The sequence below is a fragment of the Engystomops pustulosus genome, chromosome 2 (genome assembly GCF_040894005.1).
Source record: "Engystomops pustulosus chromosome 2, aEngPut4.maternal, whole genome shotgun sequence".
Taxonomy (NCBI): Eukaryota; Metazoa; Chordata; class Amphibia; order Anura; family Leptodactylidae; genus Engystomops; species Engystomops pustulosus.
Genome location: NC_092412.1, coordinates 141,487,669 through 141,511,206, shown reverse-complemented (window position 1 = coordinate 141,511,206; position 23,538 = coordinate 141,487,669). Strand labels below are relative to the sequence as shown.

The 23,538-nt window shown below is 37.1% G+C and overlaps 1 protein-coding gene across 2 annotated transcripts in view; it reads right to left on the bottom strand.

Annotated features, from left to right (window-relative positions):
• Positions 1–3,142: 3,142 nt before the first annotated feature.
• Positions 3,143–23,538, bottom strand: part of CSMD2 (CUB and Sushi multiple domains 2) — a 648,217-nt gene continuing 627,821 nt past the window's right edge. For both annotated transcript variants that reach the window (XM_072136727.1, XM_072136728.1), the window contains 12 exons: positions 23,334–23,507; positions 23,067–23,240; positions 22,735–22,808; positions 19,044–19,155; positions 15,403–15,582; positions 13,918–13,983; positions 13,018–13,179; positions 11,851–11,963; positions 7,644–7,731; positions 7,429–7,564; positions 6,838–7,012; positions 3,143–6,348 (listed from right to left, as the gene is read on the bottom strand). In XM_072136727.1, the coding sequence (XP_071992828.1) occupies positions 6,856–7,012; positions 7,429–7,564; positions 7,644–7,731; positions 11,851–11,963; positions 13,018–13,179; positions 13,918–13,983; positions 15,403–15,582; positions 19,044–19,155; positions 22,735–22,808; positions 23,067–23,240; positions 23,334–23,507 (1,436 nt within the window). In that variant the 3' untranslated portion in view covers positions 3,143–6,348; positions 6,838–6,855. The remainder of the gene's footprint in view (positions 6,349–6,837; positions 7,013–7,428; positions 7,565–7,643; positions 7,732–11,850; positions 11,964–13,017; positions 13,180–13,917; positions 13,984–15,402; positions 15,583–19,043; positions 19,156–22,734; positions 22,809–23,066; positions 23,241–23,333; positions 23,508–23,538) is intronic.

The window sequence follows — 23,538 nt, the reverse complement described above, 5'->3', positions numbered from 1 at the left end:
ACGCATAATCTTCAAACCTCACAAGAGCTTATTCTTTGCTTTCTTATTATCCAACGGCCCATCCCACGATTTGTGTCACATGAAAGTCGGCGCAGTTGCAACACAATCCCCTGCTAATTCCCTGTTCTGGTGGCGCGATCCCCAAAAAGTCGGAAAACCCGATGGAAATGTGGCCACGGGACCCTTAGTAAATAAGCCCCATTATTTTCTACAGAGCTTTAGTTGCTGTAGTTAAATATTGGTAGATGGTGGCTAAAAACTGATAGCAGTTAAACCTGTCAATCAGGGCAGGGCAGTGCAGTGAACACTACATATGCATATATTTGGTCTCACCTCAGGTGAGTTGCATATAAGTTTTTTCTACCATTACAGCCATGGAAAGGATTCATTTAGGGATAATGTCAATACTGTTTGATCATGGTTTTTAATTTGAATGGCAGGTTCCCTTAAAGAACTGCCATGGGAAAGTTAAAGCTAAGCTCGGATGGTTGCCATGAGCAACTAGAACAGTTGTGATAAATCTCCCCCTATGTTTTTTCCCCACCAGCACTGATGTTTTTTTATTTTGGATAATTGTTATAAATAACCTTTATGAGATGATAGCTCCGACTCATTGTTTTGAAATTGCTTTCTTATCCACAGGGATGGGATAATACAGCTAAACCATTACTGCTGCTTTTACCATTATAGCATGAGTATTGGCACCATACAAAGGCCAGTATTTCCACCAACACTACAGTGACTATATGGCCTGCAGTTTACACTCTGTGCTATATATATATATATATATACACACTCACAGGCCACTTTATTAGGTACACCTGTCCAACTGCTCGTTAACACTTAATTTCTAATCAGCCAATCACATGGTGGCAACTCAGTGCATTTAGGCATGTAGACATGGTCAAGACAATCTCCTGCAGTTCAAACCGAGCATCAGTATGGGGAAGAAAGGTGATTTGAGTGCCTTTGAACGTGGCATGGTTGTTGGTGCCAGAAGGGCTGGTCTGAGTATTTCAGAAACTGCTGATCTACGTGAGCATTGTTGCAACGCCACAGCCTATCTGAGTATTGTTGCTGACCATGTCCATCCCTTTATGACCACAATGTACCCAACATCTGATGGCTACTTTCAGCAGGATAATGCACCATGTCATAAAGCTGGAATCATCTCAGACTGGTTTCTTGAACATGACAATGAGGTCACTGGACTCAAATGGCCTCCACAGTCACCAGATCTCAATCCAATAGAGCATTTTTGGGATGTGGTGGAACGGGAGATTCGCATCATGGATGTGCAGCCGACAAATCTGCGGCAACTGTGTGATGCCATCATGTCAATATGGACCAAAATCTCTGAGGAATGCTTCCAGCGCCTTGTTGAATCTATGCCACGAAGAATTGAGGCAGTTCTGAAGGCAAAAGGGGGTTACTAGCATGGTGTACCTAATAAAGTGGCTGGTGAGTGTATATATATATATATATATATATATATATATATATTATTACAGATAAAAAAGATTTTTCAGGCAACAAATTTTAATGGTCTATTTAAAAAAGTGTTATTTCAGATAATTAGTAATATTGTGTGTGGGGGAATGTTGTGAGCATTTTAAACATGCTTTGTTAAGAAATTCTACTTAGTTTGCAATGAAACAGGCAAAGATCCCCATCTACCTGGCTGAAGTCAAGACTCTTTCTCCTCTCTATTTGTTTAAACAGCCCTGAGCATTCTGCTTTCTTCGTCCCTGTGGTATCAAGCGGTGAAAACTAACAGAGGAGATTAGATGTAAAAGCCAGCCTCCATATACATACACTGTGCAGGCTGAAATATATATCTCTGCAGGAGGGAATTTTATTGCCTGATTTTTTTTTTTTACAAACTAAGCTATAACTATATCAGAAAAATGTTCTCAACACTCCCTCTCACACTATATTAAAAAATATCTCAAATGACAGTTACATTTTAAGAATTAGCGTATATTTTTGGCTGACCATTCATGTTAAGTTTTGTGATCAGTCTTTTGTGGTAGAGCACCAACTCAATAAGTTTTCTTCTGCAAAATATCTACATTATCTTTATCCCTATTTCCACTAAGGTATCATGGAGGTGCTGAAACCAGTTCCAAAAACCCCTTGCTAAAGAAACATCCAACAATAATAGGTGAATGGCACACAAGGATCATTTGGCAATTTCTACATATTATTATGAAGCGCCTTGTGTTTTTTAGAATTTAATATGAGATCATGCAGGGTCTGGAGCTTGGAACCTGCAACGATGTGCTATTATCAGACAGAATAGGAAGCAGATGGCTCCATCCACTGTGTAGTGGCTGTGTCAGAGTATTGCAGCTGTTCTGACATTCATGAGAATGGGAGCTGAACTTCACTGGCACAGAAAGCCACAAGAGAGAGGTTGGAGCTGTCTACTCTTGTTTCAATTAACCTCAGGTGCATAGAGATTGAAATGAGTCCCACAATGGATCACTATTCTTGTTTCGTGAGTGCCATTGTGAGTATCACTTGTTTAATGAATAACTGATATAATACCAAAATATTGTCCTTGGGCCACCCCCCATTTTTATAGAGCCAGATCATGTTGAGCGGGTACAAAGGGCTATTTCTTTGCATAACCTGACATGCATTTTACAAGGAGTGGTGTATTGTTTAATATATCATGTGGAAACTGCAGATGATATATCCTACATTGGCAGAACACTTACTGTATGTAGGGTTCCCCATAAAGGATATGTATGGAGGTCCATGTAGCAGGATACTCTGTGATCAGCTCATCATGGGGACATGTATTACAAAATATGACTGTCAAAAAAAAGCAGACACTCAAGACTGATGACGAGCCCAATTCAGGCTTTAAACACATCTCTTCTTTGTCACTATTAGCTGGGGTTAGTCTATGCATTGAAAGTTAACCCTTTTATTATATCTTTAATGTTTGTAGAATAATAAAGTAATGACTAAACATACTGGTAAAGCACTCAATAGTGGATATTTTTCACAAGCCCTATGTTTGGACTTGCATCCTTACTAAAGCAGACACTTAAAAACACTAGAAGTACATTTCCAATATCATAATATACCATATTTCCCATTATCCTTAATACAGAGGTCACAGTAGACAAAGCAATGCAAAAATTTAGATTTAATTTGAATTCCAAAAATTTAAAATAGCTTTTCAAAATCATGAAAATTAAAAGGCAAATTGAACAAAAATGAAGCCTCATATACAGAGACACATAAATTAAACAGTTTATATTGCAGACAAGCCAGAGTGTGTATAGATTACATATATACAGTCATCTTCTGTAAACAAGGCATTTGTACATTTTTACATTTACAAAAAAGCTCATCACTACCATAGGATACAATAATCCAAATAGGACATAAAGGATTCATTTTCATTTAGATTTTTTTAATTTCTATATTTTTTTAACCTGTACAAATTCTCTTCATAAAAATATATCTCTGTACAAAATAGTCTATTTATTCTGTTTGTCCTTTCCACGGGTAGTAAGTGGGTCGCAAAGGGGGAGGCCATTGGCGGAGCAATGAGCTGTTTCATTAGTCCTGATAATGTTTGCATTTCAGACTGGATGAGCTGGGAACAGACAGGGAGAAAGAGAGTAGCCTCATTGAGAACCCGAGCTAGCCAAGTACACCATCTGCATATCAGCCATATTCCGCAGTCGGCTCAACTGTGTTGTGCAAAGAGGTTAAAGCACCGATAAAACAAGTTGCTAAACATATTATTCACTTTTAATATAATGTGTTTCTGCCTGTTTAGGATTAGCTAAAATACAACACTTAAGAATTTAACTTATTACGCATAAAAATAGAATAGAAGCTACTGGGCTCCTCACATTCTAGTGAATGGCTGTTCTTTCTTATGGAGCTTTGGATCAGCCACATTATGGAGTATTCTAGGAATCAGTAAACAGACAGAAACACCTTTTCTATAGAAATAGAGAGACTTGTTTTTTTCATTCCTGAATGTCAGTGGACAAACAATATATTTAAATATAAATAAATATATGGGCTACATTCAACTTTTCCTTTCTCTTGATAACAAGTGCAATAATAACTGCTACATGTGCCTGTACAGCATGTCCCTTTGACACTACAGTAAATTGAGTTTATCAGTCGTATGATTATCTAACTGCCAACAGCAATGAGTTATTGTACAGTAAATTGTAGCAATGCATTGCAGGCACACATGTGGGAGTACATGCCAGAACACAGTGTGGTAAGATATCTGTATAGAGGCGCATTATAGTGCCAAATATTACATTTGTCACTGAGTTTTATTAGTTGAAACTATGACTCCCAACATTCCCCAATTCCCTGGCTTAGTACCACAGAGCTCTGACACTTGGCTCTCAATTGCTGGAGGACTGGAGTTGGCATTAGTAAAAAACATTGATTTGCACTACATATGCTTCCAATACTGTCCTATAGCTAAATGTTACCAAACATTTGATGTGACATCAAACTTTGCAGAAATCAGTAGCACAGTGTATATATGTGAAATAACACTAATCCTGAATGTTATGTGACCTGTAATCCTCTCCAGCAGCTCTCATCTCCCTGCTCCCTCCTCCCCTATACATAGACCTTGTATACGTCAGTCAGCCTCTGTCTTGTTGTTAGCAAAGCAAAATGCAGGGAAGTTTCAGAGTTGAAATCAGATTAGGAGGGAGGATGATAAGAGCCAACATAGTGGACAAAGAAGCACTTTTTTGTTGTCCTTTATACTATTGATTTATGCAAAGTTGAAAAGTTAGTGTTTTTTTTTAAGATTGTGCCACATTTATGTATGTTGTATGAGAAGAGAATGCGTGCAAAGCTGACATGAGAAGTACACAGTTTAACATTTGTTTGAAGGCTCAGAATAACAAATGATTGGCCTGTTTCAGTTGTGCATATGGCAAAAAAGAAAATACAATGGGTACAAATGTCCAACAATGATGAATGACTGTACCCAGACAGTGTCAGGAGACAAAAATGCCGCAAAATGTTCAGCACACAAGAACAGAAGAGGTAGTCAATGGTTTTAGCATGAATAGTAGCACAGTAACACCAACCAGGTAACTCGGTATAAAACAAAATATTGTGTAATAAGGTTCTGGAAACTACTAAATGAGTTGATAGAAATCTGATCATTAGCACTAAAGACTTCTAAGTAAAGGGCTGGGTTTGAGATTCATTTTTGGTAGAATTCATAGAGAACTACATATATCCCTTGTAAATGCCTGAAATGAGAAAATAGACCTCTATGGACTTGCAGTGTTGGTGATTTGACATAGCCTGGTATAAGATAACATTCAAAGAAATCTTAATTTCATTCATTGTCATTGAAGGAGGTATTTACTATAGACTGTGACGCTACCACACATGACTAGTCTGCCTCCCTCAGTGGCAGAAGAACATTCAAGGTCCAGATCATTCTTCATATAGTCTGCATACAGTCTCCTGTTCAGTCCATCTTGGTATGGGTCCTTCCTATTACAATAATTTGTACTTGAAATGCCTTTTTTAACAAGGAAATACCAATGACAAACCTTAAGGAACCTGCAATGCATTGCTCACAAAAATGCAAACTTCCTACTCAACTTGACTTTGAGATCATGTGGGCAAACTTTCAGAATGATGTACGGTGGAAACATAGGTTGGTTAAATGCATCCATCTCCAGCTGGTACAGCAAGCACCGATGCACACAGTTGACCAATAGGAAGGGCTAGTTTGGGACACAGTTGATAAACAGCTCTCCTTCAAGTGTTGGCTGGTTGAAGACGAAAATGCCAACCTGGGACGTGGGGTGTAAGGCTGCGCTCCCCCTTCCCGCCAACGCCACACAGTCTGTTAAGTGCTGCAGGGATCAGGCGGAGAAGAATGGAGGAAAAGCACTTTTTGGAACTGGTTCTTTGCAGAGTAAAAATATGTATATTTCTATATATAGGTTTGTTAATATCCACTGCCAACCAACATTGCATGTATACATGTTCGGTATAAAAGCACTTGCACGGTGTCCCTGGAGGATAAGGACCTCCTGAGGTGGCAGCCTTACCACTTGTTTTGAGACACCCAGTTGCCAAGGCTGCATGAGACTTTAGCAGATTGGTGCAGAAAGGATGTGGTGTCTGCTATTGGCATTATTTCATCTTGGTACATTGGGTATGCTTCTGGTTTCTTCTGAATCCACCAGCCGGGCACACATAGGATGTCATCAAAAATTGGTGTGACTACAATTGGCATTGGTGAAATCAGCTGCCCAATGATGATGTTCAGGGCAAGGGATAGACAGGACGGAGACTCCAGGTAAACCCAATTCACTAAAGAAAGAAAAAAAAATGAAAGATTTTTGCTTTCTCAAAGTTTTTCTTTTAAGTTCCATTCAGTGAAGTAAATTGGCTTATTGCTCTGAACAAGAACAATGTAACAATGATTTATTACTTTCTTAGCCCAAAATTGTAATGGCACTCTGGGCTATAATATAGGGTCACAACCAAAATAATTGAATAGCGCCTTTTTATTCTATGTTTTTATCAACAATTCATATGAATAATAAAATTAAAAAATGGATACCATTAATAGAACCACCCCAATTACACCACTCCACTCCCACCTGGCACAAAACCAAAAAACAGTTGGAAACAAAAGTAAAGAGTAAGAAGGTAAAATTGAGATTGCAAGCATAAATCAGGAAGAAATTTTTCCTGGAGCTGTTTTTTAGACTTTGGCATAGAATATTAAACATCAACAGCTGTATACAAATTCTCCCTTCCCCTATTAGGTATAGCAAATATTGTCCTTCCACATACCTAAAAAATGGGCAGGTGCTATACAGCAGTGCACACTGTGCTGACCGTGAATTCTGTCTCATTTGCTACAATTTCTGCAGGCTGCACATTTCGTTCATACATTGGATTCTCAAATGTGGCTCGGCCATTTGTATTTTCATGTCCGGCAAAGCCATTAAAAGGAACCTTAGGTCTTCTACATAGAGAAGGAAAAATCAGTAAACAATCACATTACATACAGAAATAATACAGAATTTATCATTAAGTTGCACTCCATGAGTTTTATTTGTCCATGGTGCTCATGACCTGCACTACACATTGCACTTTAGAAAATGTAAAAATATTGTCTCTGATATTTTAAATGAACCGAGCAGCTGCATTTTATTATTAATAATTATAAGTTTGACATTTCACTTAATATATCACAATACTAGCTTATCATTTACATCCACAACCTGGTAAGGGTATCTCATTTCTCAACCAACATTTTGGAAGTATTTTAGAATTGTAAAATATTTTCTTTTTTCCTGTTATATATAGGATGAATTATGCTTCATTACAGCCCTGTAATATAACTGCTGAGAATACAGATGTAAACTGTACGGATCATACCTGTGTTTGTAGAGATATAGAACAAAACCAGCAATGATGAGAGCTATAAAAGGCACGAGAATAGCAGCTGCCACTGAGCTGCTGTTTGATGGGAAGTGTCCTATGGTGTCAGGACTGTTTTCTAGTAGTCTCCTGTCTGTGGGAGGAAAACACAACACTAGTTGATCATTTATTCCAGGTCCACACATCCATATCACAACTGTAGCTTAATATACCTATCCTTTGAAGTCCAAACTGGCCAAATCCTTTCCCACGCACAAAGCCCTGATAAACATATGTTCCTCCAGCAGATTCAGATGATACCTAAGGGTGTAAAGGGAAGAACAGTAGTAACCACCAGCATTATTTATATTATTAACTGTTTTTTATTGAGCTAAAACTTAAAAGGGTTGTTCAGTTTCAGTAAACAAATATTATTGTTTGTATAGTTCAAAGTTATTATACAATAGATATGATATTCTCCATGGATGTCTGTCAGCCAAGGTGAGGTAGGGTCGCATCCTCTGACTTGGCCATGTTGACCTTTAAGTTAGACCATTTACTAAAGCGTGGTAATTTCAGAGAGTAGATAAGGTTGGGAGCTAGGGGCTCAGTAATACGAAATAGAACATTATCAGCAAATGCTGCGCATTTGTCTTTGGTACCAGCTATAGTGATTCTATGAATATCTAGATGCCTTGTATGTTGCCTTGTAGCATTGTGTATCCAAAATGAGGCTGATAGGGATGACAACCAATAGGTTTTCAAAGAGAGACAGGATTTTGGAAGTAAAGATGTGACCCAGTCCTATTTGCTGGCTCATTTGTGAAATGGAAGGCTATAATATCCTATCAAAAGTCTTCTTGGCATACAAGGATGATCATCAAACTAATGTTTTACCTCCTTAACTCCTTAAGGACGCAGACAGTTTTTTTTTTTTTTGGCGCAGGCACATTTTTTGTAGTCTGACATGCGTTGCTTTATATGGTTATAACTTTTGAACACTTTAACGTATCAAAGTGATTTTGAGATAGTTTTGTCATCACATGTTGTACTTCAAGTTAGTGGTAAATTCAAAATTATCTTGTTTTCATAATTTTAAAATGTCTGGATATTTTATTTTGATATCATGTGGCTTACAAATGAAACATCGGTTTTCTGTATTGTCAAGGAGATTTCAGAATTAACTTTTTTGGGGATCATTATTGTTTTTAATGATATTTGAAATATTAGAAACCCCCTGCATATCACTCCATTTTCAAAAGCAAAACAAAGTGGTGGAGCGGCACCGTGAAAAAAATTATAGGGTGCAGGTCTTCGTCGGGGTCCGACAACCCCTCCAACAATAGTACAAGGCAAACGGATGAAGCAGCACTCCAGGAGAGGTAAAGTGAAAAATGTGTTTATTCCACCATGGATGCGTCGTTTCGTCTTTTCTATAAAGACATTCTCAAGCATGCCTTGTACTCCATTTTCAAATATGCACCCCTCAAACTATCAGAAACAGCTTTTAGGAAGATTTTTAACCCTTTGAGATTCAGAAAGGCCCAATTTTGGCAGTAATATACTAATTTAGCCCTAAAATTTACCCATTCACAAAAGATAAAAAGAGAAAACCCATATTTAAATTTGTTCTGCAATTTCTCCCGAGCCCATAGACACCCCACATGTGAATGTTCCTTGTTGTATGAGCGCACAGCGAGGCACAGAAGGGAACGAGGGTCATACAATAGCCAGTTTTGCCCTATAGAATTTAGTGGTTTTTAGGTTTTTCCCATTCATTTTGCCTTATAAGAGCTCATTGTTTGCAGATGAGATGAATCTTTCAGTGTTATCTAAATAATAAAAAATAATCTCCATTAAACGTTAAAAAACCAATACTATGAAGATCTGTAAATTATACTCACTATATTTGCGTAAGTGAAATTGGATGGTATTAATTGCTGCATGATGGGGATGCATGAATAAAGGTTAATAACATTGCATGTGACAAAATAAACTGAGTTTCTCCATTCAAAATGTTCAAACATTTTGAGGACCTCGGATCCATCTTTGAGGAAACCCGGTATCCTCAGAACTAGAGGCTGAAGGTATGCATCAACCCAAGCACTGAGCCTCTCATTGAGGGATCCAATGCCTGAGATGATAGGCCTAAAGGGAGGGGGGAAGATGTCTTTATGTGTTTTGGGAAGGCTGTGGAATATGGGCATGCATGGACTGTAAATAACTAAATATCTAGCTAGTTTTTTTGTTCAACACACCTAAGGCTACCCCCCTCCGAGATGGTATGACACAATAAACTTTTAATTTGCTTTGTGGGATCACCTGGTAACTGATGGTAGGTGTTCCTGTCATTCAAAATAAGGTATGCTAACCTGGTGTAAAGACCAACATCAAAGACAACAACCGAACCCCCTTTATCCGATTTGCGGATAACAATGTTGTTAATTTTCTTGAGGTTATTCAATGCTTCAAATTGTTTGAGGGTGAGGTTGTTGCCTTGTTGAGTTCATGTAATTCCTTCTCAACCAATGTTTGAAACAGATCCAGTGCAGGAACCCAAGACCCTAGGTGGGTAAGTTCTGTGTCATATTTTTTTGTTTGTTCTCCTCTATAGATTTATGTTTACATGTACAGCTTTTGTACATTTTAAAGATGAAGAAATAAAGGAATTTGAATTAAATCCTGGATGTGCTACGTAATACTTTGCTTGTGAAAACGCCTACTTAGCAAGTCAGCCACACGTGTGCACTCCAGCTATGCGAAGCCTCCACCAGGGTATGTGAAACAAATGAGCCAGGGTATGTGAAACAAAGCTTTCCGTTTTACTGATATTTTTCAGTGTTACTATTTATGGTTGTTGTGTCCTTTTGCTGAAAATGTATTAACTGGAGCTGAGGAGGGAGAGCTGGGGTGCCACAATTTCATTGGGAACTGGAGAGATATAATATCTGGTGGAGATAAGAAAGCACAATGTCAGGGGGAGCAGAGGAGCCATAATGTCATTGGGAGCTGGATAGGCATAAAATCCTGTGGAGCAGAGGAGGCACAATTTTATTGTGAAGTGGAGATGAATAATATCTGTGGGAGCTGGGGAGGCACAATGTCATTGATAGCAGGAGAGGCACAATGTAATTGGGGGCTAGAGAGACATAACATCTGGCAAAGATGGGGAGGCACAATGTCAGAAGTGTGCAGTGCCAGGACCTCCTTCTGAATTAGACCTTAAGCCTGCCTTTTCGCAACAGACTAGTGGGGTATCAACAAAGCTAGTCATAAATGAAGTCATAATTACCTAAGTAGCCAAAGTGTAGGTTCTGAATACTAGGCACAAGAAGAAATCCCATGCGTTTCACACTAGTGGTTTTGAAATATGTAGTTAATTCACAACATCAATTCTATATATTGATTGTAGGTTGCCTGGTTATGTTTGTATATAAGTTTACCACTGGGTACTGGGGCTACAGCTCTGTTGCACCAGCTTTTTAAATGTTTTAAAATATGAACTTTGGAATAATGATTAAAATGAATTTATCTGTTTGTATTGCATTTTAAAGGGCATTTCAAACACATTAGTAAATCATGTGTTTTGCCTGTTAATCTCTAATAATGGTGTGCCTGATTCAATTGCAGTGCGTTTCGATACTTAATGTAAACACAAAGTGTGAAAAAGACCAGGAATCTACAGGTAATATTTTCATGAAGCAGTAGGTGGGCCCCCAGAATCAATTTCACTGGTGGGTCCTAGGCTCTTCAGTCCGACACTGTATTTTATGATGTTCCAATGGTCCCTGTCACCAATAGTCATATCAATATTTCTTTTTTTTTTTTTTTTTAGTTTTTTTCATATATTTGTAAGGGGGCTTGGGGTTGGTGTCCCTTAGTGGTATTAGAGTAATGTTGTGAGCATATCAATGTATGAAGTAAAAATAAAATATGCAGAGCTAAGAATAGAATATGCAAATTGCTAGACAAGGTTGGTGGTGATCTGCTTTTATAAAGCAGATCTGATATGAATGCACATGATGTTTCTAACATGCAAAAATCTGCAGAATAGAGAGATAGTATGTGCCAATAGATAAGAGGCTCTTGTTCTTTCTGCAGTAAACCGATTAGATTCCTGTTCTTCATTTATATTCCGGGGAGCTGAATGTCTTTCTCAGTCATTCATAACTTGACTGTATTCACATGACAATGAGGAGTATCCTTATCATTCCCTCATCCATCCCTATTCTTACAAGCAATGAATAGTTATGCACTGAATACAGCTTTAGGCCCTTTTCTGAGCTACTGTATGATTGTCAAAAATGTAACCATCTAATAAAGGTTAAAGATTAACTCCTCTTCCCTGAAAAATAGTTTCCTTTGTTGGTGTTGATTTACAAGTAATCGAATGAATTCCTTCTTTGCATATTTAAATGATTATATAACTGGCAAACTTACATGTCCATCTAAAGCCCAGCTCTCCATCTTAAACTTCTCCATGACTATGTCCTTTGGTCCTCGTATCTGGTATGCCTGAAGCAGGAGGTGGAATTCTTCCTTTTTGAAAATGCCTAAATACGAGACATGTAATAAATGAGGATCTCAGTCTATTACCACATTAACACTTAGTCTATTACCATCATGTATGTGCTCACCACAACATGATCAGCTGTCAAAAACCATTATGAGGGGCATGATCTGGCCCCAATTTGTGTGCCTAGGTCATGGTCCCCAATACGGTCGTGTGGATGGGGCTGTATATACTATGTCCTATTCCAGATGTCCCTAGTAGTAAACGTAACATACAACTATTGCATTGCAACTACTGCATTTAATTTTTTAAATGAACTTTTTGCATTTTAGTTGCAATGCAACTACTTTAATGCTAAACAAAAGACTGTACTTTTAAGTGTAGTCAGAGTAGACTTCCTCTTATGGTCTGAACCGACATGGTGTTATATTGACCAATAAAGATTCAGCGTATGACAAGACATTATTCTTAATGGATGCCTACTAGCTCAGAAATTTCCCCATAAGTAGGACACTTTATAAACTTTCCAGAATCACATTTTTTATATTTATGCAAATTAGCTTCTCATTGCACAAGCACCAACAAGCAGAATCCCTTTCTTACAATAATTGGCATTGCTTGAGAATGAATATGTAGAAAGAATTTCCGTCCCTGTATTACTAAGAAGTTTATTTGCACAAAGATAAAAAAAAATCTTCAAAATGACACATTTTTTGGAAACAGGATAGTATATATGTAAAGCTTATAAAGTGTCCTATAACATGCTGATGTTACTTGCGGGGTTATAATGTAGTTGGTAGAATCCCTCTAAGCATAGAAATTTATAAATGTATATATATTAATGTAATGTATATATATATATTAATGAAATCAAATTTAGAACAAATAGAATAAAAGCAATGATAATTCCAAAACAATATAAACAAACTGTACATTTCTTTTACTATGTTGTGACCCAATGACTTTCTGAAATAATATAGAACATATGGAAGAATATTGTACTTGAATATTTTCCATCAAATGTACTGAAGCGAGTTATTCTTAGATCTCATTAAGTTAAACCGATCAATTGGGATTGCATCTGATCAGCTTACCAGACACTTGAAGCTCTACCCCACTGTGATCAATCATAGTAGCATTCACTTTACTGCTAGCAACCTCATAGCTGGTGACTGTAAGCATTGCTGGCTGTTTCCTTCCTTGGTATTCATAAGATCCTTTCCAAAGTGAATCTTTAGCGAAGACATCTGCAGGAACTGAAAAAGCAAGGTCATATTAAAATGTTTCTATCAATGGCTACTTTAATATCTCAGTTATCTTTTATCACAGTTATTAAAATTTTAGATGTTTCCGCTTCATAAAAGGGTCTTCCTACAAAAGACATAATTATGCAGTTTTTCTAACCTTCGCCCATTTCTATGGTAGTTCTGAAGACTATGAGATCGATAGGACAGGATCTTGGGATTTCATTTTAGCAATATCTGTGGCAATTGCATCAGTCATGTACAGATATAGTGTAGCAGTGTCTAATGTGACTTGCTAAAATTGTTAACAGAAGTGATAACTCTGTAGTGATCAGTTACACAACCGATCATAGACCCTTTTGTATGTTAACACACTTTAGGTCATGTCAGTGACCAGTGCTACATCTGTATGGCTATCTCTTGGAGATTTCTTAAAAATCTTTCATGCGAAAAGTACTTTAAGATCAGTTCACGTGGTGGATTCTGCTACAGATTTTCTGCCAGTAAAAACTGTGGCACAATCCCTCTGCCATTGAACTCAATGGTAGTCTGCCCTGTCTTTTTTCTCTGAGCCACATTGAGGGCCCTTATTGTATGATCCATCATAAAGACAGACCTGATCCAAAAATCCTAACAGGATGAAGTAGAAGAAGCACCCCCCCCTCCCAACAGTTTAATTCATAATATTACTTTAGTGTAGTTTTGGATGGAGTTCCCCTTTAATATCAACACAGAGGTTACATTTGTTACCTGACGCTTTATGGATAGGAGGCTCCTTAGCTGGAGGGATAGGTTTTCCACTGGGCCTTATATCAGCTGAAAAAAAAACAGTAGTAAAGGATTATAATTTTAGTTCAGAATAAACAAGTTCTTATTACAGTATTTCATTATGTAAACTAACAAATTGTATTGTTTATTTATATTAGAAATAGATTAAAGAAGAACTTGTTCATAATAACACTCTTAATAAATATGTAAAACATTATCTGACCATTAATGAATTGGAAATCAAAAGATAATTCTAGGATATAAGCAGAACAAAGATATGTATACCACCATCAGCTAAGCCTCAAAAACATATTCTTATCTTTTAAAGAATCACTAGTGATCAACTGCAGGGACCCACAAACTCTAAAAATGAGTAATCTGGTTAAAAACCATGACAAGTAGCTGGCACAGTGCTGCTCATACAATATTCTGTGAATAGAAGTAGTATAGTTTATTATCCAGACAGGTAAATTTGGAGTGGAGATCTATGTATTTCAACAATTAAATACACAAAGGCAATATATCGGACAAAAATAATAATACAGACAAAAATAGAGATGGACTAATAATACTATTGCATAAATTCTTAAAATTCATAAGATTCATTTGAGATATAGAATAAAAACATAATCAACATGATCAACATATTAATATGAAATAGATATGTTAATTTTTTTTTATATATATTGTGTTTATTGTGTATATATTTTTTTCTGAGGATATAGTTGCCCAAATTGCATTTACCTGTCTGGATAATACACAAAAAGAGGGAAAAAAAATTCAGCTCAACTTTCGGGAATGTGTCTGCAGCGGGATCTTTTGTTGGTCCTTTGGAAGTGTCTGGATAATAAACTACCCTACTTCTATTGGTGAAGTATTCTATTATCAGCATCGTGCCAGTTACTTTTCATGTTATTTAACTACACTACTCATTGTGTATACCATGGCCTCATTCTTCTCTAATGATCAAGCGGACCATCTGAATGTTTTTTACATGCTTGCATTGAGACGATCAAGGTGTGTTTCTTGGGGGTACATTTTGTTTTCTGTTCCCCCCTATATGTTTCTACCTTGTCACCATTTATGACCGTTACATGAGGCACTGTTGTCTACTTTTGTTTTTGTATTTACTTTCTAGTCTAAAAATGAAGGAACTGTATTGCTAACCCAGTGCTGCCTTCTCTTCAGTATTGGTCCTAGCCACTGGCTGTGAATGGGTCTGCTAGAATAGGGAAAATGAAGCCATGCATATAAGACATCTCTCAGCTAAACAAATACCCGGACAACAGTTATCTTACCCAATCTCTCCATACATACACACACACTCAACTAGACCATCATGCCACATTGTGGTCCTTTCTGATTATTGTGCTGGGTTTTAGAATTAGATCAGGTTCAATGAAATCTTGATATATCTTGGAATTTGGCTACAATAATGCCTTAAAAATGACTGAAGTTCTCACTTACCAAGACAAATGGGTGGCTTCCCTGTCCAGCTCCCATCAACTCTGCAGGTTCTATGCTCAGAACCTCCAGTCAGATAAAATCCAGACTGACAAGTATAAATCAAGGTGTATCCCAAAGATGGAAGATCTAATGCTCCAACATTTGCATGGGGAGGGGTCTCAGGTTGTCTGCAGTTGTGAGCTACAGGAAAGAAAAAATGTACATTTGTTCATATTAAGCTGTCTTCTGTCATTCATACTTTTTTTTTTAGGTAATGTATTTCTAAAACATGAGTAGATTTGTTGGCGACCAAATTTACTTAAAAGGGGTTGTCTGAGAGATATAAAAAAATTGTGGCTGGGGAGACTGCTTAAAAAATAAACATGTACTTACCTCCTCGGTCCTCCTGTTCTCCTTTGCGGTCTCTCAGTGACATGCCCCTGTTTGTTTGTGCTCAAACAGCTTATAGTCAGCCATGCCCACCCGTTCCCTGTCCCAATTGCTGTATCAGGTAATGAGATATGGTGACGGGTGGACCAGCTTCCATTTCCCTATAAAAAACGGGCACACCACGGAGAGACAGTAGCATGGGACATCAGGAGAGACCGAGGAGGTAAGAACCTATTTACTTTTTTAGTACCTTTATGATTATCGCACCTATTATTATTCGCACCTATTATTGCTTAAAGACTACTTCCTAACCATTTATAATAGAGTGCACACTGTTTATTCCTATTTACAGAAGTATACCCTAAAAATGCTATTTGATGGTTTACTATGTAGCTTTAATCTATGTTTTCTTGAGAGACATAACAGCTCATTTAGGCCACTTCTACACTTGCTTTTCACCCGCGTGTTCTGCGCATGCTTTTGACGTGCAGAACTTGCATTGTACTGTGACCCATTGTAATCAATGGTCTTTTTTAGACTTGCATTTTTTTCCATGCACACACATGCATTTTTTTGATGCACATTTAAATCTCAGCATGCTCTACTTTTGCAAGTAACGCGCATGAAAAACACACCATACAAGTCTATGTAGACGCATCAAAAACGCATTGCACTCTGAGACACTTGCAAGTGCAATGCAAGTGCAATGTGTTTTGCCATAGAAAAGATAGAGCTCAGTCCTGAATCCTTTTCACATGCGTTATCTGCGCCTGAAAACGCATTGAAATTGCGTTTAAAATGCATTGAAAACGTGCATGAAAAGCTGAGACACTGAACCAACTGACTGACCAAACCCCAAACCCTGATCAAACTCTGACGTGATCTGCAACACAAGTGAGGCCTTGAGGACACAGCCATTTTGTAGCTTAAGGCTCCATCCCATTTTTTGTATTCTGACCTGTGTCAATTTATTTGGTTAAAACTTTAGCTAAGTGATTATGAGAATGTTTTTTCCCCACGTCTTGTACTTCATTTTAGTGGTAAATTTTGGCTGATAAGTTTTGAGTTTATTTACAAAAAAAAGAAAAAGTGGTGAATTTTTTGAAAAATTTGCCATTATCGGAATTCAAAGTCATTGCGCTTTCAGGCAGATAGATTTACCACCTAAATAAGTTGCTGAATAACATTTCCAATATGTCTACTTTACATTTTCATAATTTTGGAAAGGTCTGGATAATTTATTTTGATGGCAAGCGGCTAACAAATTGAATATTGATTTTCTGTATTTTCAGAATTGACTATTTTGGGGATAAATACTGTTTTGAATTAAATTTTAAATATTCAGCATTAAAAAATATATCATTCCATTTACAAATCTGCACCCCTCAAACTTAGGAAGATTGTTAAACCCTTAAGATCTTCATAGTAATTAAATCAAAATGGAGGCGAAATTAGAAAGGTTTTGTTGGTTTTTATGTTCATTTAGTCACATTTCCAAAAAATAAAAAAGAGAAAACTCATCTTACAATTTCTTATGCAATTTCTTCCGAGTACAGAGACCCCCTGCATGTGGCCGTTACTTATTTTATGGGCGCACAGCAAGGCGCATAAGGGAAGGAGCACCCTGCAGATGCAATGATTTTAGTTTCCTCATTGACCCCTTTTGTAGGCTATAAAATCTTAGCTTTTTCGTTATTGGGGCCATGTGATGGCATTTTTTTTGCAGGATGAGATGCTTTTTCCAGTGTTAGGGCAGGAGTAGAAAAGCATCAATTCTGTACTGGATTTTTTCTTTTTTTTCGATGTTCACCGTATAGCCTAATAATCATGTTATCTTTATTCTATAGGTCAATACGATTAGGGGGATACCATACTTGAATATTTTTTCTTATGTTTTACTAAATTCGCCAAATAAAACCCTAATGTGAGGAAAAACCTATCATTTGTTCATAGCCGTCTTCCAAGTGGCATAACATTTTGGCAATGCAGCTAGTTAATGGCTTGTTTTTTGCAGGACAAGTTGTACTGTGCAACAGTATAATTGTGGTGTGCATATGTTTTTTAATCACTTTTTATAGCATTTTTTGTGCGATTAAATTGAAAAAATCTAAATTTTTGGCAGATTTTTAACAGTTTTATTTTTATAGTGTTCGTCATGCAAGTTCAATAATTATTTACTTTTAGTCCACGGGTTGTTATGGATGCAGTGATACTATTTTTGTGGGGTTTGTGTTATGATTTAGATTTTTTTGTGCATAATATGTCCGTTTGTATGTTATGGGGCTTATGGCCTTTTTTGTTTATTTATTAATTTATTTTTTATTAAAAAACAATTTTTTTTTACTCTTTTACTAGTTCCACCATGGTACATGACCAAGCAATTACCTGATTGCTTGTTCATGATAATAGTCTGCAATACTAATGTATTGCAGGGTATTAGTTGTGTCAGCCTTGCATAGCACATGCATAGGCTGACACTGTGCCTTTAAGATGACATCGTAGGCGGTTTTGGCATCACTAGCTTTGACAGCAATAAAGTGATAATCATTATAATATAGATGATAAGACTACGGTTAGAAAGCTTAGGGTTAGATTGTTCTTTCTTTAACGGCACTGCCTGAAGATAGCCCTGGATCTCAGGGCTGCCAGGGGAACAATTGGCACCCCCGAAGGATGCGGGGGGAGGGGGCGGTCGTGGGTCAGAGACCCCTAGAAGGCAGTTGAAATGCAGCGGTCATACTGAATGTGGCATTTAATGGGTTAAACACCCACAATCAGAGTCCACTCCGACCACTGGTGTTACACTGGGTTGTTGGCTATTAGTTAGAGCCGGCACCCAGTGTATCCCTATGCCGCCTCGGCTTAGATCTCAAGCTGAGTCAAGTCGCTGCGGACCCGGAAGGTGTTAAAGGGCTTTTTCAAGTTAATTATATTGATAACCTATTCTTAGAACATGCCATCTATATAAAATAAGTAAGAGTTTGAGACTCCAGACCCATGCTGCTTGGTTTTGGCATCACTAGCTTTGACAGCAATAAAGTGATAATCATTATAATATAGATGATTAGACTACGGTTAGAAGGCTTAGGGTTAGATTGTTCTTTGACAGACTGCTCTTTGGCTGGGACATTGTATAGGGACTGCTTGAGAAACAGAACAGGTTGTGAATAAAAATAATTTAGAAATTCGAATAACAAACCAATTTATAAAAAAGCTTTACAAGACTAAACCAACTACATCTGTTGTTAGATTTCTCTAGAAGGTAAACTTACGAATACACTCTGGCTGCACCCCGCTCCAAGTCAAGTTTGGAAGACAGGTCCGTGTAGTAGATCCTTGTAGTAGATACCCTTTTTGACATTTAAACAATACAGTACTGCTAACCTGTAGAAAAAAAAGAGACATATGTTCCATAATTTTAAAGATTTTAAATAGAAACTAGGCACAAAAAGAAGAAACATAAAATTCATATCACTGAAAACATATTTTCTCATAAAACACCTGCTGTGGATTCATCCAGTTGAAGATGAAAATGTTATGTAATAAAATAGTTTGACACATTTTATAATGTTGAATACAATGACAAAGAAAATAAGTTTTCCTATCACATACTACAAATATGCATTGGGGTATGTCCCCCAAATTTTTTACAAACCTAGAAATGCCAATGTTTGTCTTTGATGACTGACAGACACAGACCGGTGAACCAGTGAATGCAGCCAATTTGTGGGATTGTAGTATGGGCTACTCTGCATACCCTGAGGAAAACTTCCTTTTGGGGTAATTATAAGGATAATGAAGTAAAAAGCAAAGAACACTAATTGATGAAAATGGAGACAGGTCAAAGGGAGAGATATAGGAGACTGCTAGGCAGAGCTGCTTCACTGTTTTATTCATTAGGAGAATTAGTCAGCGCTGTCGCACCACACTGCCATTCTGTGTACTTCACCTGTTGCTTAATAATTTTAGTGCCACAGTCCTGTGGTAATGTATAAGTATACCCTGTTTTTATTCATTTAGGAAACCTCCAAGTATGGAGTTTTAGCATATGTTCTTTGGAAATGTAGCAGGTGCAAGGTATTCCCTGTGATTATGTAATTCCGGAAACATCTATATATATTTGGTCATGTTGGAAACATCTCCAAAATACATTGTATTTTTGTGACGTAGAGACTACCACTGCTACTACTTCCACTACAGAAATAGTTTAGTACTTCAAGCTTTATTTTGTACAGCCGCCGCTGCCAGCATGTCTGCTCCTACTACTACATAACTGGAGATCTTGTGCCTCAACCTTCATGCTTCATTATCTACTACCGATGCTACTAACCCTACACTTCCTGTCAATTCCTGCTTTGTCCATGCCAAAGCTGCTACTACTTAACATACTACTATCAGGCACAATGCCACATGTATTGTAGAAAGAATTCGCCATATCTGTTATTTATGTAACACCAAACCCTTTGCTATTTCCCAAAATGTTAATAATTTTGGACTTAAAAATCATTGCTTCTTCTCATACCTCTGTGTGTATAAACACAGACATAAATCCACCTATATCAATAGAAAATTTGTTAACTTTATTTAAAAAAGCTACATTCTATTCTGTTATTAAGGAGACTGTAATGAAAAATAACAGTAATATATATGGGTAAAGCTAAGCACATGGTAGCCTTCGGTAGAAAACAAATTGTTAATTTTAAAGAGCCGAAACGTGATTGGATACAGTCTACGACACGTGGGGTAGGTTACACAAATTTAAGCACTTTCAATTCGGAACTAAATCATTAGGTCTAAAAGTCAATAAAGGTCTGAAACTTAGGCGTGGTTGCTACACAAATCTGGCAAGTGCAGCTAGTCTCTGTATGGCTTGGAGGTAGTGTTGTATGGGAACCTGTCATCAGGATTTCACATTTTTACCTAATAACAGGATTCCATAATCTTTTTTATACTGATTCCCAATCTGCTTTTATAATTAACACTACTAGTTACACTCCCTTTTAAAATTATATAAAAGTATACATGGCTCCCTGCCAGGAAAAAGGCAGCGAAGGAAATCTCTGTCAGCTCAAGTCTGCAGGAGACAGGGGGAAGGAATAAGGGAGGAAGAGCTAGCAGAGAAGAGATGATGATGATGACATAGGCTAGGGAGCTAGGTAAAGTTATCTGCTTTTAAAAGTGAGTGGATTCCGTAATGTTGATTATAAAAACAAATTGGGAATGCCGAGCGGCTCATTTACATATTCTTTAAAAGTCATTTACTTTATGCATAAACACTGTTTGAATTAGTGCATATAGAAATTGCCATGTATTGTTAGATTTCTACAATCAGTCAAACTGATGGTAGATGTCCTTTAACTTGATTCCATATAAGCAGAACACATTTTCTTTGTTTCAGGAAATAGACAGCATACCATTAAAGTGCCACAAGTTAAATGTTTCAGAAATGAAACATAATGATTTTTTTTCCCATTAACTTCATGATGTATGATACAAAAAAAACTATAAAGAGGTTTTGGGTCATATATTATAGCTACATTTATAACTGGCCAATAACAATAGTTTTTCTTTAATAACTCGTACATGAAATATTAAAGTTAATTATGGCTTTTCTTTCAATTTTTACTGTCCAGGCTTAGTATTAAATGACCCATGCTAATTACAAAGAGTTGTGTTTTTGTGGGGAGATTTGAGTTAGTGAACTCCCTTGGAAACTATACAATGAAAATAATGGGGGATAGACCTAGTTATTTAGCATAGGACTGTGCCTTTAAGTGAACCTGCAAGAAGAATTTCTGCTGATAATATGTCATATCAATAAACTTTACGGAAACCTATTAAGATAGTTCTGATGGTAGGTTTATTTTAACCCACTAAACCCTAATCTATATTTTCTTAATCATAGAATACTTTCTAAACTAATATAAACTTTATCTACCTAATATGTAAATGCTTCTGCTGCTCACCACTCCATTGGAGCTCTGCGCATCTATGCATGTGCATTGGCACTAACGCACAGGGCTCTGATGGAGCAGTGAACAGCGAGAGCAGTGTGATCAGTGCGTCATGAATGTGCAGTTAGGGATTGCGAGGCTATTGCGGCATGGAGTAGCCTTCGCTCCCACTGCCCGGAGAGGCTACTCTACACCCTGATGGGCTCCATTTACATATTAGGTAGATAAAGTAGTTTAGAAAGCATTACAGGATTAGATAAAAGTATATTAGGGCTTAGTAGGTTAATAAGAACCTACCATCAAACTCGTATATGTAATATACCTAATATGTAGATTTACAATGGTAGGTTTTTCCTTTAATAGAAACTATTGGTCACAAATATATATGTATGTAAACATATGACCTTTTAAATCAAGTGTTCTGCAGAATAAGCACACATGTCAATTTATTTTTATTCAATATTAATTACCATTTTGATTATTGCCTAGTTTCATCACCCATTGCCTGTTACCAAGCCTGATTGTGATTGCGTCCTGCTTTCCCAGAATAAATGGGTTACATCTATGGAGCACTGGAATGCTCAAGTAAATTGGACTCTTAACAACATTGTTCTCCATAGATAATAAAAGATTGCTGGGGGTTTCCAGTAGAAGTACACTCCAGTCAAGCTACATCCACAATCAAGTTTTTCTGATTCCACTAGGTGGAAATTGGTAATCTCTGCAAAATGTTTTACATATTGTGCCAAAATTGGATGGAATTGGAAAACAGACGCATTGTATATTCTCTAGTTCAACAGTACATTTGAACAATAGGCATATATTCTCCTATACTGAGCATATCAATAACTGTTAATGCTACTTGAGGGAAATGTTTTTAGGCTGTGCCCGAGAGTGATGTTTTAGCTACTCTTACAGGCTCAATTTAGCCAAATTTAGCCAATTGTAAATCACTTAAATAACATAACTTTTAAGGCAAAACTTTTATAAGGCAAAAAAATTCCCATACTTGGAATCCTTGAGAACCGTTCTGCATTCCAAATGTTGGGGTTCCTGGATCTGAGCAGGTGGTGTGAGAGGGATCTAACAAAAAAAAATTAAAATAGAAGTGATGCTGAAGTGATCTTCAAAAACTGTTTTTCACTAAATCATGGATATTTGTTGTTACATGTTGTGAACTGATTTAACATAATTTATAGTACAATATTTCAAAAAAAGAAAAATACTCATAAACTGGACATACAAAGCTAACATACAATATTTTTACAAGTGATTTAGAAGAGTTGCACAGTCGGAATTTGTAAAATACAAGAAGATGACTGGCTGTCAGCATAAACTAACCGATGCAGCTTGGCTGAGTTCCACTCCAAGTGCCGTCTGATTGGCAGAACCTCCTTGATGATCCCACCAAGACGAGAGGAGGAGGGCATGAAAATGATATGGATGACCGGTAGCTGAAGCCTCTGTCTACTCTCCGAGCGTGGGCTGGAATACCAGGATCCCCACAGAACACCGCTGTAAATGTTATTACATACATTTTTTTAATACATTGCTTTAAATTGTGCTTTTATTTATGTTCTTTTCTAAAAATCCAACTTGCACACTTACGGAAGCATTGTGGAACCTCCCCTACCCAGCTCCTGTTGCTTTCACATGTCAGGATTGCTGGGAAGGATAGTTGATAACCTTCTAAACAAGTGTATGAAAGGCTGGAACCCCACAAAAAGTCAGACCCCACTGCTTTCCCATTAGGGACGGATGGAGGAGGAGGGCAAGTAATTGCTAAAAAGAAGAGAACATATAATCTCAGTTT